The sequence below is a fragment of the Cheilinus undulatus genome, linkage group 5, assembly GCF_018320785.1.
Source record: "Cheilinus undulatus linkage group 5, ASM1832078v1, whole genome shotgun sequence".
Lineage (NCBI taxonomy): Eukaryota > Metazoa > Chordata > Actinopteri > Labriformes > Labridae > Cheilinus > Cheilinus undulatus.
Window position 1 is genome coordinate 22146109 of NC_054869.1, and position 19610 is coordinate 22165718.

Genomic DNA, 19610 nt, shown 5'->3' on the forward strand with positions numbered 1-19610 from the left:
TTAAACTGTAGTTTCTCTTGTCTGATGACCAAAAAGCACCAATTTGGTCTCATCAGATCAAAAAACTTTCTTCCACTTGACCGTGGAGTCTCCTGCATGCCTTTTGGCGAACTCTAGAACCCAGTAACAGTTGTTGTATGCAGAGGCTCTTCCATCTCAGCTGCTGATGCTTATGACTCCTTCAGAGTAGTCATAGGTGTCTTTGTGTCTCCTTTTCACTCAGTTTGAGTGATGATTGATTGACGATGGATTTTAATGAGCTCTGGGGGACACTGCCTTGGAGGTTTTTTTTTTTCTTGTATCCATCCCCTGACTTTTACTTTCCAGTAACCTTTTGTCTGAGATGCTTGGTGTGTTCTTTTGTCTTCATGGTGTAATGGTAGCCAGGAATGCTGACTGACCAGGCTGGACCAGACACAGGTGTCTTTATACTACAATTATTTGAGACACATCCACTGCACTCAGGTGATCCCCATTTCACCAATGTGAGTCTACTAACATCTATTGGCTGGACCTCTGTTGAATTACGTAGGGTAGTCATTTTAAAGGGGGCAAATGTTTGTGCAACCACTTATTTTACCTTACATTTTGTTTAACTGACATTACTTTGAAGAAATCTATTTTCACTTCAACAAAAAGGTATTTGTCAAAAAATCCCAATTATGAGCATGATGTAATCAAGGATATTATATCAGCTGTTCTAAACAAACTTTTTCATACAACTAATACATTTCAAATCTTAAATACGGTGCTAACATGCTATTACACCTTAGAAGCTAGTTAAAGCAGGTAAGTAAAGCTTTGAGAACTTGTATGGTAGTTTTTTGGTAAAGCATGTGCATCTGTGTACTTTGTGTAAATGGAGTTTGGATGTTTTCCATCAGTTGGAGTTACAGATAAACAAATGAAGGCAGACTTTGACCTGGATCTGTTCAAATCCAGGCGGATCCTCAGCCGACTTATTTAGCAGAGTGATCGCAGGTAGGAACTGAAGTGTGTATTTTAAAAAGACATTTCAGCACTTATTGTGTGTTGCTTTTAACTTTAGTCAAACTGTTCTTCACTGTTCTTCTGGGTCAGGAAACAGGTGATCTGTGTTAACAGGCTGATCATGTGAAACCACTGCAAGCTCTGTGAGTGTGTCACATGTTGGGGATATAGCAGACAATTAATAGAGCATGGAAAAGCTGTGAGATATGCTGCAGTATCACCACACTGTGACTGATGCAATATACCTGTATCAGCTATTTCTGGGCGTCAGGCTGGGTTCACAGAGGGTTTAAAACTTCACTGAATCTCAGCCTAGAGGTGAAAAATGGAAAAAGGAAAACCAGGTCATCAGAAATTTGTAGTTTGTTTGCTTTCAGGCTGGATTACACGGAAGAACATTAAGATGCAATTGCTTAAATCAAAGCAAAACATGCTTATTTCAGCCTGATGATGTCTGTTTTCTTGACCCCCAGAGTGTTTAAGTTTAGAATAAATCATCTTTGTGGGACTTTTTTGCTTAATTATCTCAGGAGAATATTTCTCCTTTACATTTTATAAGCAGTCTGTATAAACTAAGCAAAAAGTAAGGAAATATGCTCTGCAGGCCTGCTGCTCCTCATCCCACAAATGCATGTTCTTTACAAATGTGGCACCATTTAAAAGGGAAATGAACAGGCTTTCCAGAGGTATAAGACTGATTGCCAAGAAGCATTGTCACAACAAAGAAATAATCTACCAAACACACATTTCCTTACTTTTTGTGCTAAGTTTGGTTTGTTTTGACTACAGTTGCAAGAAATCAATATTTTCTGATAAACATATATAGGTAAAAGTTACTGTTTTTCATTGATTTTTAGAAATGATCTTATCTGTGTCATAACATATGAAGCCCACAACGCAACACACAGCAGATTATTAAGTACAGCATGAAGTGTTTCTTCTGCCCACATAATTCTTAATTTGAGTCTTTCTTTAAATCAGATTTATTGTGCAAGTACATTGGGTCAGGTTTAGTTTTTTTATTATTTTTATTATTATGGCATTTCTATGTGAATTCTTCTGTATTTAGCCAGATTTAAACACCACTGCTACAATAAATACAAGCATAAAATTGCCCTTCATATGTAAAAAAAATACTTTTTTGACAAATGTACCAGCTAATAGTTCATTCATCACAGTGGATTCCTCTGACGGTTATTATTTCCACTAGTTCTAAACATACATTTCTTGATATTGCTGGATTATTTTGAAATTCAGATACTTCTCCCTTTGTTTTTGTGATCTAACATTTTTCAGTGCATGTATGATGCTTACTGCTTTGTGGGGAGTATACACACACACATCCCCTCTTTTAGTGCAGGAGTTAATGAATTCAGATGTGAGTGTGAATCAGTAACAGACTATTAGGACTTAGTCATGATGACTGGCCTGCTTCTATAGGAGTCTACATGTTATCACCTCACACACTCTGTCACTGTCTTTCCTCCCATCAGAGCTCCAGATCTGAAACATGAGCGCCTTCGTGACTCTCTCTACGGGACAGAAGATGCCCGTGGTCGGCCTTGGCACATGGAAGAGCGCTCCAGGCCAGGTAGAGATAATAAGCTCTGTTTGTGAGACAAACCTCATTTCTGGAGTTTGTGAAATGATAATCATGCTGTTTTTGTCTGAACCATGTGTTGTCAGGTGAAGCAGGCTGTGCTGGCAGCGATAGACTGTGGGTACAGACACATCGACTGTGCTGCTGCCTACAGCAATGAACAGGAGGTGGGAGACGCTCTGGCTGCCAGGGTCGGTCCAGGGAAGGTGAGGAATTTATTCTTGAATGAAACTGATTATGAGTTAATTATTCCTGTATTCTTTTTTTAGAGATACATTTTTCACCATTTACAACTTTATTTATGAATCAAAGACAATGGGTCATCAGTCATCTGTGTCCTTTTTTCACAAGCCCTTTATTTATGACATATTTTCCAACCTTGTGCATAGATTAAGAGTAGGGAGGTTGTGATCGTTTATGTTTATTAATTCTGCTGTTTTTATGTGTAAAGCACTTAGGGCTACATTATTTTCGTAAGAAAAGTGCTATGAAAATAAAGTTTGATTGATTTACATAGGGCAGAGGATAGAGTAGGAAGTCTGGAGTGAGTGGGGAATGACATAAGGGAAAGGAGCAACAGGTCTGACTCGAACCCGGGCCTTCTGTCTGATCTAGCTAGACAGTACTTAAAGGAGACATAGTTTACCCTTTCAGGTCAAGTTTATAGTGGTCTCAGGGGTCCCCAGAACATGTCTGTGAAGTTTATTGCTGAAAAAACACTCCAGTATTGGATTTTTGCATGTCTAAAAGACCGTCTGTTTCAGCACTTCTCAGAACGAGCCATTTCTGTGTCTGTGGCTTTAAATGATAATTAGCTGTCTGACTCTGCCCCTGACCACACCCCTCATGGGAAATGGATGCAGCACTCCTGATGTTACAGACACTTTTATCTGAAGTTTAGGACCTGACTGGGACTCAAACCATCAATATCCCTGACCATAGTCAGCAGGGTAACCCATTGAGCTATCCAGCATCTCAGCTGGTAGCTGGGATGGTCAGTAGAGGAGGGCAGAACTTTCCTCCAGGTGGGGGAGGGCAAACCAAACCTGGGGGTGGGTGCTTATGCCCCATGTGAGGTCACTAGGTATAAAATCTGAGAACGTCTTGTTTCAGCACGCATTTTCTGAAAGGTGGAGAAAGAGAGGTGGAGGGGGGAATGGATTTTTCTGGTACCTTAGGGGATTGTGGACAGGCCAGAGACACATATTTGTGTTAGAAAAGCCTGAAAAAGTGATTTTTGCATAATATGTCCGCTTTAAGTAGGCAGTTTCAACCATAAATCCCTTGACTTGTTCTGATATTTTACACTCCATCACTTTTTATAAATAGATGGAGTTTGTGCTAGGACTACAGATTTTGTTATTTTTGGCAGTTTAAAGCGCCTTTAGGGTACTTATTTTTTTGGTCTAGTTTTTCACACCTTCTGTAGACGAATTGGCATCTTATCACAATGATGATTTGTCCTGTATATGCATAACTTTACCCAAAATAATTTCCCACTGCCTTCTGACAGTTAGATGTCTCCATATTTCAGATTTATGGCTTTGGAAAATTTAAACAAAAAGCTGCTTTTGCAGCTTGCTCTTAGTCACTTTGCCTGACACCTACTAACACCATCCGCTCCCTTAATTATAATTTTCAATAACCTTTTCTCTGAGATGCTTGGAGTGTTCATTTGTCTTCGTGGTGTAATGGTAGCCAGGAATACTGACTGACCAGACTGGAGCTTCCACACACAGGTGTCTTTATACTATAATACTTGAGACACGTTCACTGCACTCAAGCAATCCCTGTTTCACTAATTGTGAGACTAGCGGCACCGATTGGTTGGGCCTCTGTTGAATTAGGTCAGTCATTTTAAAGGGGGTGAATATTTATGCAGTTTTTATTGTGACAGGTAGGCCCCAGGGCAGAGGCTTCAAGCATAAAAATAACTAAAAAAAAATATATCTAAAACAGACAAGTGGAGCTTGAGTTAAGGTTTTGTTGTGTCAGCTTTCTCTAAATAACCTACAGACATAGAGTGCAATCAGTGTTCAAAAGAGTCACACTATGAGGGGCCAGGCAAGGGATAGTTAACAGCAGTGTGCACAATTTGAGTCCTGCTGACAAAATCTCAGATTTTTGGGGCATTTTTTTTACTTTTTGGGTGTCCTTACAAGCAACATTCACAATAAGTAAAAAATGCTCAGATGGAGGCAGTGCAGGTATTCCTTTTCATGACTGGCTGGGGTCAGGGTTTGGATAAGGATTAACTAAGGAGTTAAGACAGGAGGCATATGTTATGTGTCAAAGTTAAAGGTTGCCAGGGTGTAGAAAGCAGGGAATCATTGATGCTAGAGTCTAAATCAGCTTTTCTCTCAAGGCTCTGCGTCGTGAGGATGTGTTTATCACATCCAAACTGTGGAACACCAAACATGAACCAGAAGATGTAGAGGAAGCGTGCAGGACCAGTCTGGCCCACCTGGGTCTGTCCTACCTGGACCTGTACCTCATGCACTGGCCAATGGCATTTCAGTGAGCTGCTGCACAAAATAAGCTTATCTTTATTAATTATTAAAGTGGATCAACTATCACATGAGTGTGTGGATGTTTCAGCAGGGGGAAAGAGCTGATGCCTCGGCGAGAAGATGGCAGTATTTGTTACTCTAACACTCACTACAGAGATACCTGGGCGGCCATGGAGAACCTGGTGGATAAAGGTCTCGTCAGAGCTATAGGACTGTCCAACTTTAATGCCAGACAGACTAATGACATCATCAGCATGGCCAGGCACAAACCTGTGGTGAACCAGGTACAATATGACAGAAACATACATTAGAAAAGGTGTTGCTGATGTTTGATTCAGAACTGTTTTACTGTGCTGCAGGTGGAATGCCATCCTTACATGACTCAGGCAGATCTCCTGTCTCACTGCCGGTCTGTTTAAATGCAGTCAAACATAGTTTTGATTAAGTTATGGTCACTGTGCTCACGGTGCTCATACCTCCTCCTCAGGTCAGTGGCGGTTTGTGTGACAGCATACAGTCCACTGGGCAGTGGAGACAGACCCTGGGCCTCTCCTGGTGAACCAACTCTGCTTCAGGATCCTCGACTAGAAGTCATTGCCCAGAGGAACAACAAGACCCCTGCTCAGGTCATACTCAGGTGAGGTACAACTTTTCACAAACCCACTGTAAATCATAAGCTCTCTCAAACAGCTAGGTTGTCCTTTCGTTCTTCAGGTGGCACATTCAGCGAGGCGTCGTGTGTATACCTAAAAGCGTGACACCCTCCAGGATCCAGCAGAACCTGCAGGTGTTTGACTTCTCCCTGTCAGAGGACGACATGAAGCTGATTGAATCCTTCAACCGCAATGAGCGCTTCATCGTCCCAGCTGTGGAGGTGAGTCATCAATCTTGTGACAGCACACAATATTTTAAAGAGGACTTTTCTCTCCCACACAAGGCTGATATAATACTTATGACCTTTACTTATATACAGAATTTACAGCAGATACATCAGGCCGAGTTTAGACTCACTGATGACACCACATGGCTGAAGCAGCAATCTGTTTTAGATCACCATTAACCTCTGATATGCTCATGGGATATTCTTTCTTAGAGAGCTGCACTGTAGGAATTTAGGTCAAACATCATCACATGTTCAATGTAAACAAACCCTTTTATGAGGTTATGATGGTTAACCTAATTGTTTGTTTGTTTTTTTACAGAGAGATGGCAAGAGAGTGTGGAGGGATGCAGAACATCCTCATTTCCCCTTCCATGATGCTTACTGAGGAGATACACAAAGAAAGCAAAGTTTTCTTTTTAAGGATGGTTGTAACATTGGAGAAATGTAAAGACAACATAACAACATAATATTTCAATTTTCCTTTATATATCCTTGATGGTATGAATGACACTCATTAAATGATTTTAAATCACTTAGTCTGCAAAGAAAGTTGCTTGAAAATTTTACTTTACCCTTGATTCTAAAGTGAAACTGCAGTGAGGACAGAAAATTATTTGTCATTTCCTTCACTGTCACAGCGACACCCTGTGGCCAGCAAGAGAACTGCCTCTGCACTTTCGTGAGTTTTGATCAAATGGTGTCCAGTTCTTTCAGAGATGAAATATTAAAAGGAGTGGCATCTTTATCAAAATAAAAAAAAACTTTAAATTACGATTCAGTTATGGTCAGAACCTAAAAAAAAAAAATCTTAACGTTCTTTTTAGTTTTCAAAACAGAATTAGCAATTATGTTTAAGTACACATAAGCAGACTAGCATGCAATGTCCTTTGGTCTAAACAAGACAATTTATATCTCAAAATCTAAAAATGAACCTACCACAGGATAATTATGTGTGCATCATTAATGTTAAAAGAGCAGCTCAAAAAAATTATCATTAAAAAAAGTTTATTTTCCCTGTGATTTGATTCAAGAAGTGAAACTTCTATGTGTTCTAGAGTCATCTCGTAAAAATTAAAACATTTCATGACTTTTTATTCTTCATGATTACAGCTCTCAAAAATCAAAAATCCCCCTCTTCAAAATGTTGGAATATCACAAAACATTAGTCAGATAAAGGAAATACAGAAATGGTGACCTTCTTGAAAATTATGCTCAATTATGTACGCAGTAATTTGTTGGAGCAGCCTTCAGCTCATCTGTATTGTTAAGTCTGGTGTCTCTCATCTTCCTCTTGACATTTCCCCAGAGATTCTCTATGGGGTTCAGGTCAGACCAGTTGGCTGCCCAATGAAACACATTAACACCATGGTCAGGTGCTAAGTCCTGCTGGAAAAGGAAATCAGTGTCTCTGTAAAGCTTCACAGTACATGGAGCATGATGAGCTCTAAAATCTCCTGGTAGGCGTCTTACAGCTTTGACTCTGGACTTGATAAAGCACAGAGGACCGACACCAGCAGATGACATGGCACCTCAAACCATCGCTGATAGTGAAAACAGAAACCACAGGTTGTGAAGTTCCACTAAGTTTATGAATCCGCTGTTTGACAATCCTCTGAAGGCTGAGCTCATCCCTGTTGTGTGTGCACCTTCTCTTATCACTTTTCCCTTCCAGTCAACTTTCCATGAAAATGCCTTGATTCACCCCCTGAGAATTGCCTGCCTTTTCAGTGGTGACCTTCTGTGGCTTATACTCCTTATGGAGAGTCAGGGATAGTCTTCTGGACAAAAGCCAAGTCTTCCCCATGATTGTGGTTTTGTACTGAGCCAGACTAAGAATGATTGCGCAGGAAACCTTAACAAATTGGACTTTACCATGATATTCTGTTATTTTTCGATAGTGGACTTTTGATTTTGTGAGCTGTAAACTGTTATCATCAAGATTAAAACAAAAAAAAGTCTTTAAATATTTCATTTTGTATGAGATGAATCAAGAATATATGGAAGTTTCACCTCTTTAAGTAAATCATGGGGGGGTAATTTTGCATGAAGCTAAAATTTCAAGATGCACTTGTATGTAAATCAGACTGAATGTGTAACTTTGCCTCAATAAAGAAGTTTCAGACACTGAGTAACACTTCCATTTCGTGAGATTTTATTTTCAACAACATAACCTTGACAAATTTGTAATACATTATATGCTACTGTTTCTTTAAAAAAAAAAGAGGAAGTCATTAGCAATATGTTTTTTTTTCTTTCTTAAAGTCTAGCATAGAATCCCATCACTAAAGCCATTCATGTTGGTTGTGATATACTGAGAATGAGGCCACTCAACAACGCCCCCCGCCCCTCCCTCCCTCCCCCAGTCAACGTCAGTCACTCACCTTCCAGTTCCAACATCCCCCTTACCCCCACCCACATCAAAGCCAGGGCAAACCAAGCGGCTACATGCTTTCTCCGAGGGAAGTCATACAAAAAAAAGGAACACATGAAAGAAGCACAAAGTCCTAAAAATGTGGAATCTGGTGAGAATTTGTACAGGTGTGATCCCGGTACTGACCACTGTGGGGCAGTGTATGTTTATCCGTAAAGGTCGTCGTCATTGTCTTCATTGAACACCGGACCGCTGCCGGTTCCTCCTGAGCCGTGGCTGGGACCGCTGCCGCCCGTGGCACTGGAGGGAAACCTGAAACACAAAGAAGAGAGGATGTAACATTTCATTCTAATCTTAATCTTTGTAGTAACCACAGTAAACATTTAATGCAGGCATGCTTGAATGATTTTCAGTGAGTGTCATATTTGTTTTATTTTGATCTCAATATAAACCATGAGCTACAGTTGGCCACAGGCTGAAGTTTGGACACTCCAGAATTGGGGAATTATCTTGGCAATAAATGAACATACATGGTTTTTACGCAACAAAGCAACAATCATTCTAGTAGTAAATGCCAAGCACTGTACCTGAAGCTGCCAAAGCCCCGGCTCTGCTGCAGTGTCTGAGCAAACATCTCATATTTGCGAATGTCATTATCACTGACGGAGCGACGAGCAAATCGCATTGCCTCTTCAAAGTGGTCCTTCCTGATCTCTGGAACAGGATCGTCCTCCTCCACCTCCTGTGAAAAAACAAACGAAAGAGAATCATCTACATGCAAACGGTAAGAGCAGCAGTAGTGTGAAGAGGTTAACGAGGGGACAGAAGCGGCACTGACCATGGCTGATGGGTTGGTCTGCCTCTCCCTTTCTCTGCGGATCTCGTTTTCAATGCTCTCCCTGATTGCCAGCTTACACGCCCGCTGGCAAATCTCTGTCAGATCTGCTCCAGAGAAGCCGTTGGTCATTTTTGCAAGGAAGTCCAGGTCCACATCCTTTTAACAACAAAAACACTAAGTTAAAAAAGGAGTCTGAGATTCAAAATCCCACATACTTTGATTCAATTAAGATCCATCCAGATCTTCTTCTGAATTTTTTTCTGGGTTTAGGTCTTCAGTGATCTTCTCATGGAGTACTTTTGAAATATTGAAACATAAACTCATGGGCGTTTGAAAACATTTAACCACAGAAGCATTGTCACAGTATTTCTTTTAGCCCTGAGCGTCGTGAAATAAAAAGAGAAACTCTTATTAGGAGTAAAACTGAGCGGTAGGAAGTCACCTTGCTGATGGGGCTCTTGCGGAGGTTTGCCTTCAGAATGCTCATCCTGCTCTTTTCATCAGGCAGAGGGATGTAGATGAGCTGATCCAGACGGCCAGGTCTCAGGATAGCGGGGTCAATGATGTCTGGTCTGTTTGTGGCTCCAATGATGAAGACGTTCTTCTTGCTTGACATTCCATCCATCTCAGTCAGGATCTGGTTGATGACCCTGTCAGCTGCTCCACCACCATCTCCCACATTCCCCCCACGAGCCTTAGCTATGGAGTCCAGCTCATCAAAGAAGAGAACGCAGGGGGCTGCTTGACGAGCCTGAAGACATCACAGACACACAAAAAGAGGGGTATAGAGTGAAATCTACATCAGAACTAGTTGTGAACACCAAAGCTTGGGGTTTTTCTTCATAAACAAACAAATTTAGCATTTATTTTCCTTTACACTAAAGATGTGTGACTGACACTACCATCTTACCTTGTCAAAGATCTCTCTGACGTTGGCCTCAGACTCTCCAAACCACATGGTGAGCAGCTCAGGTCCTTTGATGGAAATGAAATTTGCCTGGCACTCATTGGCAATGGCTTTGGCCAGCAGAGTTTTACCACAACCAGGGGGACCGTAGAACAGCACACCTTTGGAGGGGGTCATGCCAAACTTGAGGAACTTGTCTGGGTGCTCCACTGGGTACTAGATTTAACAACAAGAGAGACCTATTTTAACCACATCTCTTTCAGTTATGAACCTACTTCTAGAAGAAGTTCATACCTGCACCAATTCCTGCAACTCCCTCTTGACATCATCCAGACCTCCAATATCTTCCCAGGTGATGTTGGGAACCTCAACAACCGTCTCCCTCAGAGCAGATGGGTTGCTCTGGCTCAGGGCCCACTGTAGAAAAGAATCAAACATGCTAGTAAGTAGCTCAGCAGACTTTTATAAAACTACATTTCCACTGACCATATTACAGCATTTACCTTGAAGTCATCCATAGTGACAGCAAGTGAGTTCATGACTTCAGCATCGATGGTTTCATCCTCAAGGTCGATCAGGTCCATCTTCTTCCTGATAGCCTGCAGAGCAGCCTCGGAGCACAGAGCAGCCAGATCTGCACCCACATGGCCATGAGTCTCATTGGCTACCTACAGAAACATGTTCAGAAAATATAATGATAAATTCCTTTCCCACATAACACACAGTAAACTTTTATTGAGCTTAACCTAGTCCACTCTGTTAATGTTATGCCAGCTAATAGCTGTGGTGTTTTACTTGAAAGTTATAGATATTAATAACAATAATCACATGACACACACTATTCTGCTTCAGGGAAGCTGTGTGTTGTCACCTGACTTCAGAAAATGATGTGCACAGACCTGTTCCAAGTCAACATCATCAGCCAGTTTCATGTTCTTGGTGTGAATCTGGAGAATCTCCAGTCTGCCGGTAGCATCAGGGATGCCGATGTCCACTTCCCTATCAAAACGCCCTGGAGGTGTTGGTTTTTAAAACAAACTTATTAGTTCTAAAGAACACATGAAGAGTTATGATAAACACACCAGACACACCTGACGATAATTAAGAGCACAGCTATGTAAACTTTTCACCTCCTCTATAATGGTCCATGAGAGATATTATAGATATGAGCCTGGAATGGTAACAACTACAGATGTAACCTTGTGAGATTTGAAACTGAACTAGTCAATGTCAAACTACATAAATTGTTTAATTTAGTTTTTTTGACTTAAAAATTACATTACAAAGACTCACTGAACAGTTTAAATTAGACACTGTTGGGAAGGCAAATAAAAAAGATTTTCTTGAAATAAAGTACAGGTTGTTTGCAGTCACATGATCCTATTGATGGGTTAATGTCAGAGGGGGAGCAGGAGGTGAGAAGCTATTAGGTGTCAATAGGAATAGAGAAAAGTTAGTTTGTCAAAGCTCTAAATGGACCTGTAGGCTGCAGTTACCTGCAGAAAATTTCTTCATAGACAGTCAGAGGAGTAAAGTGATTACACTTACATTACTAGTAGCTTTTTGTGTACATGTACTTATTGGGTATCTTCTAAAACTAGTAATTTTACCTTTACTTAAGTACACAGGGTTCCTACATGCTTTCAAAAAAAATCAAATTTAAGACGTTTTCAAGGCCTGAGCATAGAAAAAATAATTCCACTTTCTGCACATTATAAACAGTCAAAAATGAAAGGCATGTGACACTTCCTAGCACACTGGGCCAGGGCTGAATTGTCTGATTTAGTGACCTGTTTATCAAAAGTCAAATAGTGAAGGGAAAAGACATTTCTTGGTCATTAACGCCCAAATGTAATAATTTCTGGCACATTTCATGCCTCTATTCTATCAAATGCCACATGGTGATATTTATCAGAACACATTTTAGCAGATGTGTTGAGCTGATAATAAACTGTTTCATTCCTAAAAAGCAGAATAATACTTTAGTCAAAAAAGACCTTTTAAAATAAGGGTGGGCTGCATGGATTTTCAGTGGCAACCTTGTAGCCCAGATATAAGAGAACTAGACTAGTGTTTCAAAGAGTGTATTTAATCACAGTGAGCCAGATAAAATTGGAGAGGGGTCTGGGGATTCTTTCCTAGGAAATGTAGAACATCTAACATTGAATTACCTAATTTCTGGAGAATATTTATGCCAGTTTCCCGTCTCCCATTTGTCATTGGAAGTTTTCTTAGAACATGACCACTGTGAACCAATCAGAAATAACGTGTGTTTCTCTGCATCACTATTTTGTTTCCACACTCACTGCGCTCACTCTCTTTACTGGATTGTCTACCGCTGTATCCTATGCTCTCTGCTCATGGCACATTTGGATTGATAGGATGGCTGTTTATAAATTTTGGGTTGTTACTAAGGTTGTCAAAATTGCTTAAAAAATACATAAAGCATCAGAGCTCCAACTCCAAAACTGTCAATGCCATCAATAACACATCTCGTCACACAACACCTGAAACTTGTGAACTACAATGTTAGAAAGAAACTAATGCTGCGCTGCAGAGCCCACAAAATAAACAGCAGGGAGCAGTTAAAGGATGCTTTCACATTAGGCCCAGTTGATTTGAACCGCGCCGCGGCACAATTCCTCCCCCTCCCCCTTCCTCCCGCTAGCTGGCTTTCACAATAGCAATATCGAACCGTGCCCGGGCCCACTTGCGTATGTACTCAGTCTGAAACAGCAGGTGGCAGTATGCACATAGCTGGTTTACAATCCCACCACAGAGGAGAGAAAAGAAGACGCTACCATGACAACCACTGAGCGAAGATTGTTTTTGTTTTGACCCAGCAAAAAGTCCATCCTGCAGCCATGAATGATTTAAATTACTTTTTAAGATGCCAGCAACTTCGATCTTCATATCTGCACATCTACGTGCAGCTCAGAGGATTAAATGGGCTTGCGCTGCGCAGATACAGCGGTTTTTGAGGTGACAGGAGACTTTTATTGCCTTTGCATCTCATCTCACTGACTCCAACTTGTGCTCAGCTGTAAGTGGAGTCACAACAGACCGTTTACTGACTGGATTCTGATGACTTTGGCCCTTTATTGAGAAAAAAATGTGAACAAACTTCCACACTGTGGAAAGTTTAGTTTTTACGTTGAAGTCATAAAGCTGATAGGACGCTCTTTCCCATATCTGAGCGCGGATGCATTCACATCTCATCTGAACCGTGCCAGAGTCCACTTGATGCATGCCCAAGACCACCTCCCCAAGTGGGCCCGGGCGTGGTTCATTTGCATTCATACCAACAAAACAAACTGGACTTTGGGCTCAAGTGCACTCAGATCTGGGACCAGGCCCCTAGTGTGAAAGCACTCATAATTAGTAATATCCCAAAATGCTTTAGTGAGCCCTACATGCAGAGCAGCTTTAGTTTAAGCATCATAAGAACCCATTTCTTTAGATGCTCTATAGCTGAATAGAAAGTTACATACCGTTTGTCTACTAAAGTGTCACTGATGGTAAAAATTTTTTTTTACATTTCTCCAAGATGGATTGAATTTCACTCAACAATAATCTCAATGTTTCTTTGAATGAATGCTGTAACTAACTATTACTACCCACTGCAAGTCATAAGACAATACTCTTGGAAACCAAGGTGCAGTGAATGCATGGATACTTTTTTGCGCTTGATCAAATTAAAGGTACACTGTGTTCAACTGGGAATATTTGAGATATCCAACTGTCAGATTCTAGATTGTAACACTCGTTTGCTCAATTCTCCTGCTGAAGTCACAGGGGCCTTGAAGGACAAAATTAATGTCATCTACGACAGACACAGATCTTTTGGTATTTTCATCAACACAAACTTTTCCACAAACTCAACAAGTCTCTTTCTGAGCACTTCAAGCCATAACTGTAACAGCTGGTGGAATTTATAAAAACATGCAACTGTTATTGGGTCCCTTCTGTAGAAAGAAGGTGGTGCAAGATGGTGGAGTACATGGAGGGGGACCTTTCTTTAATATGAATACAAGGGCTATTCTGTTTGTACACATAAAACTTTCTTAAATTCAGATGATTAGACACTAATTCCAACATACTTATGAATATTCTGTTTAATTTTTTCCAAGTTTGATCAGCTAAATGCTACTGTATTTTACAAACTATACCTTTAAAGCTTACTGATCTAAAATACAGATTTATTGTTAACCTCTAAAGCTCTGTATGGTTGACAATGAGAATACAGCTCGACTCAACTGCATATTTCATTACACTCATAGTGATGAGACACAACAGGACTGTGATTATAGACTGAACTTTTCTTTAAGAGCATTCGAAATTACTACTTTATGAACAAAAGTGACTGGATGCTCCTGGTCAAAAACAGACAACATACCAAATCTCCTGAGAGCTGGGTCGATGCTGTTGGGTCTGTTGGTGGCAGCCATGACGATGACATGAGCTCTCTGTTTCAGCCCATCCATAAGAGTCAGCAGCTGGGAAACAATACGCCTCTCCACCTCTCCATGAGTCTGCAGAGAGAGTGGATAAAAAAAGGTTAAGTTGTTATACAATTCACTTTTCAAACTGTATCTTGACACCACTGTCTTCACCAAGGTCTAAAAATCTGATATTCATGTTAAATTTATTTTCAAAACAGAGGCTGTACTTTACTCAGCAATCCATTTACTCCTCATCTCCTCCTGCTCACCTTCTCTCTCTTAGGAGCGATCGCATCAAGCTCATCGATAAAGATTATGGCAGGAGCATTCTTCTCTGCTTCCTCAAAAGCCTTTCTCAGGTTACTCTCACTCTCTCCTGCCAACTTGCTCATGATCTCAGGACCTAAAATGAAAAATCAAACACTCTGAATTTAGAAGGCACCTTGAGCTTACCAGATTTCAGTTTAAAAATCTGAACAGCATAGAAATAGGAGGAAGAAGTGCATCTGCAGCATGATTCCATACTAAAAACACATGTGAAATGAAAATCTTCATGTAGAAAATACAATCCAATTTTACAATATGATTTAAATCATGCAGGCTGAACTTCCCATTGCTAAAAGATTTTACTGTTTGCATAGTATAGATTACTTATTAGGAAATAAATGCAAAAAATAAACTGTAAAATGCAACATTTCTTTGTTTCTCAGGTCTAATTTAATGATGTTATTTCATTAAACTGAACAACAGCAAGGAGACACGTTCAACAAACAACTCTGCATTGGCCTACAACTGGAAGTAGGGATGATTTTGCACAGGAATAAAGAAATATTTGTGTCCATACCATTAATCAGGAAGAAGAAAGCTCCAGTTTCATTGGCTACGGCTCTGGCAATCAAAGTCTTTCCAGTTCCAGGAGGTCCATACAGCAGGATTCCACGTGGGGGCTGAAGATAGGAGAAAAAAAAAAAAAAAAAAAAAAAAAAACTTTAATCAAACTTAACCATACCAGTGCTTTAAAGAAGCAGTGTGTAAAACTGAATATCAACGTCTAGAAGTGGGTTTAGATCGCATTTTTTCTGCTGGAAACTGTGGCAACCAGTTGAATTTAATGTGTATCTGTAATGTGAATACAATACAACAACTTGATCCTTTTTTCCTCCATGTTACCATGGAAACATGTAAAAATCCAAGATGACGGCATCCATAGAGGGGACCCTCCCTATGTATGAATTAAAGGTTTATTCTGAGTTGTTTTTTCAAAATAGCTATTTTTGAATTTAGATGACTAAACACTTTTTCAGATAAACCGTCTTAGAAATGTTTGTTCAGCTAAATGCTACTAGGCTAAATATTACACAATGCACCTTTAATGTAGCAATAGCCATGAGTCAGTCACTTAATGATGGCTTAATTATGAAAACTGAAAGTCAAATATGTCAAAGTGGATTGAGCAACATAGGCCCATATATCATCAGAAAACATTCACTCTTGCGTTACTCTAGTGAAAGGACACTATTCAATATCTAAGACACAAATTATTGTACAAAAGAAAAGGTATAGAAGATGGATGACAATTTCTGGCAAGCTAGTGTCTGACCATTGGTCAATTTTATGTTTAAGTAGTGCCTCACCTTGACTCCTATGGCCTTGAACAATGCAGGGTGTCTGAGAGGCAGCTCCACCATCTCCTTGATCTGAGCTAACTGCTTCCTCACTCCTCCAATGTCATCATAGCCCACCTCATTCAGGGACTCTTCCTCATCCTGTGTCATAACAAGATTTTTAACATTTTAACAGCAAAGTTTGCTTTTGGTTATTGTTATGAATCTGTGTGTCGACAACGCACCTCTCTCCTGATTGGCTCTCCCTCACAGTGGATGACTGTATCAGGAGCAACAATGCAGTATGGGGAAGGATCAGTTTCTACCACCTTGAACTCCACTGCACGCATGCCTCCTCTGACCAGGAAAATGTCACCTTTACGACAAAAAGAAAACCGTTTTAGTCTATATCTTGCATACATAAAGCTTTAATCAGACAGAATCAAATCATGCCCTAGACAATGGGAAGTTATACTCACCTTTGCGGATTGGCCTGTAAGCCTCCAGAAAGTATGGCTTAAGGTAGACCTCAAATAAGTTTCCAGTAATTCCCTCTACTGTGTCATCTATTGGGAGGACATGGATCCTCTTCCCATACTTCACATCAGGGCATGGCTGAATACTGAAGAAGATATTAACATTAAAACCACCCATTTTTTTCAAAGTGAAGGGAAAAAATCAAATAGGCAACTTTTCCCACCTGATGACATCTCCCAGACGGACCCTCAGATTGTTGCGGACCACCCTGTTCATGCGTACCTTTTCATCGGAACAGGTGTCATCAGACAGGACAATACAGACCGTCTCCCTCCTCTTCTTTCCCTTCATCAGTACCGTGTCTCCACGGAAGAGCTGCAGCTCATCCATCTTGGTCTTATTAAAGTAATATTTCAAATCTCAGTGTTACAACATTGAATTATCAAGAGTTTAAGACATATCAAAAAAAAATCTGATCTCTGAGACAGTAAAAGGCTTGTAATTATCAGAAAACATCAAAACTTTATAAAAGTCAACCTGAGAGAGGGAGACAACGCTGTTGTCTTCATTGATGGATTCATCAACAATCAGTCTGTTGGGTCTGTTCTTCTGTTTTAGAATTGCAGTGGCTAGATCATCATTTTTGGATCTATGGCAAGAGATAGAAAACAGGTTTAAAGTTAAACCAAAAATATGTTGAACACTTTGAAGGTGCCAGATTTAGTTGTTTCATTAAATCTACCCATATGAAGGCATCAAGTAACTTTGCCCTTTGATGCTAAAGTTTCCAGAGTTTCAGATGTGTTTTCTCTGATGATGATGGAGAAATTGTAAACAGTTTGTTAAATTCCACTTAGACCACAGCCCTGTGTACAGGTGGAGGAACATTGTGACCTTCTTATCCACAGACGTCAAAATGTACCATTGTAACGGTAACTTAAAACCGACAAATTCATACAGTGAAAATGCTAATAAACTGCTACTCTGGCACAAAGTAAAGCGGTTGCTTTTTGTTACTTGATTGTATTTGTATTAACTACTTATCAAAAACGTAATGACACGCTGGGTCAACATGACAACATAGTGCCTATCAAGTATGATACATTTTTAATCTCAACAAAACAGTCTCTCTTGCGTAACCGTGTAATATTTCAAAAATTAGAGCATATGAAACAGTATGTATCGATTCAACAGTGCGTGTAAACAGGTCGTTTACACAACTAGCTAATTAACGTTAGCCATAGACTACCGACTATAACAATACTCTTTCATAGTACACAGAAAATGGGTACCATGGATAATGACATAAAACTTAGTCGGAAGCAAACATTCGGTTTCAAAAAATCTGCAAGTTTCCAGAAAACTACATGGCCGATTTTGTAGTTTTCCTTTCGTATTGCTAAAATGCTAAAGCTAGCCCTTAAGCTAGCTGACTGGCGACCAAGCGAGCCCAGATGACACAGCAAAAGAATTAGAAAAAAACTTTGTTAGCTTGCTAGGAACCTCACAGAAGAACTGGCACTACAGCTCCACTGTGAAATAAAATGTATCTACCACCAACTACACATACATCATGTGCTATATAAAAACCAGATGAGGGAATGTGTTATAACACTGTTCAGCTAGTAGCGAAATATAGCCTTAGTAAATTGTCGATCATTTACAATGGATACCCAGTTAGCATGCTAGCTCCGGTGCTCTGAGCGGAGTGGCTGTTGGTAGTTAGCTATGAAATGAGCAGTGTGGACGAGCTAACGTTTACAGATGTGATTTGTAGCTCATCCTCTCCATCTACACCAGTTAATGCCTAAATATGTTATCATCGCCAACAACTAGAAGCAGAATAAAAAATACAGGCTTTTAATCGCTGGCTAGGCCAATTTATCGGTGTGATGGTGGATGCCTGTGGCCTTGACACTATTGCTAAGCTAACATTAGCATTAAAACACGACAGCAATGACTGCGCTTTGTCAAGTCGCTGTCACACAGCTGGCTAATACAATACCGGTGCTGCCAAACGACAACCGCTCGAGTGACAACACTTTGACATGTACTATTGCTTTTTCAATATAACACCAGACTGTCTGAAGACTTAATATGTTATCAGTAACAACGCAGAGATAGTGCGGAGGCTGAACTAACTGACCCCATTAGCTCCTTTGCTAGCAAACACGGTAACGTACTAGCATCAAGCTAACTTTGATAAACTAACGTCTTCTGAGCTGACGTTGGTTATTTAAAATATATTCACCGATGGCCATAATCTTGAAAACATGCTAATAAGACTGAAATTGATCTCTACTTACTCCCCTCCCGAAGCCATAGTCGTCCACCTGGATTCCTATCAATAAATAAAGATATTCTAGCTAAATGTGTAAAGGGCTTAACCGGTTCTTGTTACTCAACGTTCTATGTGATTTCACACGAAAAGCAGCCGTTTCCGTGCTCCTCTTTACTGTTATACCATGAGCTTGATGCATCCGTCACTCTGATTGGCCAGAGGCTACCCATCAGAAACGATAACCAATGAGAGAACACAGAGCCTGACGACAACGGGAATATGGTGGAGATTTGGCCAGTTACAAATGAATTGGGCGTTTCCATTCGCGACAACTCTTCTCCTATTGGTCATTTCAGCCTGTCACCAAAGTTCTGTCATCCAATTGATGTGTACCGCGTTGATACTGAGAAACAGAACAGAAACCAGTGCTGCTCTCAGTAACAGATCAGGAGCGAACAGTACGAATAACTGATTTGCTATCTTTGTGTGTTCAGTTAATGTACACAAGATTAGTTAGAAAAAGGAGATAGATTTTCATTTAAAATTAATAAAATTAGGAAGCTGATCACACATATTTAAGTTATAAAAAATATTATAAGTTCTTTTTTGCTACCTAAAAGAAATAAAAGAAGTGAATTGTAAATTCATGCCACCTTCCCAAGCAATTTGCATGATGTGTTATCTCAAAAAGTATAAGCAAAAAATTT

The 19610-nt window shown here is 40.1% G+C and overlaps 2 protein-coding genes across 3 annotated transcripts; one reads left to right on the forward strand and one right to left on the reverse strand.

The window, feature by feature from the left end:
* Window positions 1–943: 943 nt before the first annotated feature.
* akr1a1a (aldo-keto reductase family 1, member A1a (aldehyde reductase)) lies at window positions 944–7997 on the forward strand. 2 transcript variants are annotated; one of them, XM_041787240.1, is made up of 9 exons: window positions 944–981; window positions 2484–2581; window positions 2677–2796; window positions 4956–5107; window positions 5189–5384; window positions 5460–5509; window positions 5588–5737; window positions 5815–5974; window positions 6303–7997. In XM_041787240.1, the coding sequence occupies exons 2-9, from the start codon at window positions 2501–2503 to the stop codon at window positions 6366–6368; spliced, it is 975 nt and encodes a 324-aa protein (XP_041643174.1). In that variant the 5' UTR covers window positions 944–981; window positions 2484–2500; the 3' UTR covers window positions 6369–7997. The 2 variants fall into 2 exon arrangements, with proteins under 2 accessions (XP_041643174.1, XP_041643175.1); XM_041787241.1 differs by having other exon boundaries at window positions 5192–5384.
* A 121-nt stretch (window positions 7998–8118) lies between these two features.
* LOC121509672 (valosin containing protein) lies at window positions 8119–19069 on the reverse strand. The gene is made up of 17 exons (XM_041787239.1): window positions 18929–19069; window positions 17160–17271; window positions 16846–17018; window positions 16625–16767; window positions 16391–16521; window positions 16176–16307; window positions 15386–15488; window positions 14811–14944; window positions 14496–14631; window positions 10999–11111; window positions 10603–10767; window positions 10394–10516; window positions 10103–10315; window positions 9635–9943; window positions 9193–9348; window positions 8942–9096; window positions 8119–8666 (listed from the first exon to the last, which is right to left on the reverse strand). Exons 1-17 carry the CDS (start codon window positions 18943–18945, stop codon window positions 8561–8563), a joined length of 2421 nt encoding a protein of 806 aa, XP_041643173.1. The 5' UTR covers window positions 18946–19069; the 3' UTR covers window positions 8119–8560.
* Between the last annotated feature and the right edge of the window lie 541 nt (window positions 19070–19610).

What these genes read in the sequence shown, in the direction of transcription:
- LOC121509672 (XM_041787239.1), bottom strand. An exon ending in TTACAGGCCAATCCGCAAAG is followed by an intron (nt 16,522 to 16,624) that starts GTGAGTATAACT and finishes TTTGTCGTAAAG; the next exon opens with GTGACATTTTCCTGGTCAGA. An exon ending in CCCAGCTCTCAGGAGATTTG is followed by an intron (nt 11,112 to 14,495) that starts GTATGTTGTCTG and finishes CAACACCTCCAG; the next exon opens with GGCGTTTTGATAGGGAAGTG.
- akr1a1a (XM_041787240.1), top strand. Translation starts at nt 2,501, where the DNA reads ATGAGCGCCTTCGTGACTCTCTCTACGGGACAGAAGATGCCCGTGGTC. An exon ending in GGAAGAGCGCTCCAGGCCAG is followed by an intron (nt 2,582 to 2,676) that starts GTAGAGATAATA and finishes ATGTGTTGTCAG; the next exon opens with GTGAAGCAGGCTGTGCTGGC. An exon ending in CCTGCTCAGGTCATACTCAG is followed by an intron (nt 5,738 to 5,814) that starts GTGAGGTACAAC and finishes TTCGTTCTTCAG; the next exon opens with GTGGCACATTCAGCGAGGCG.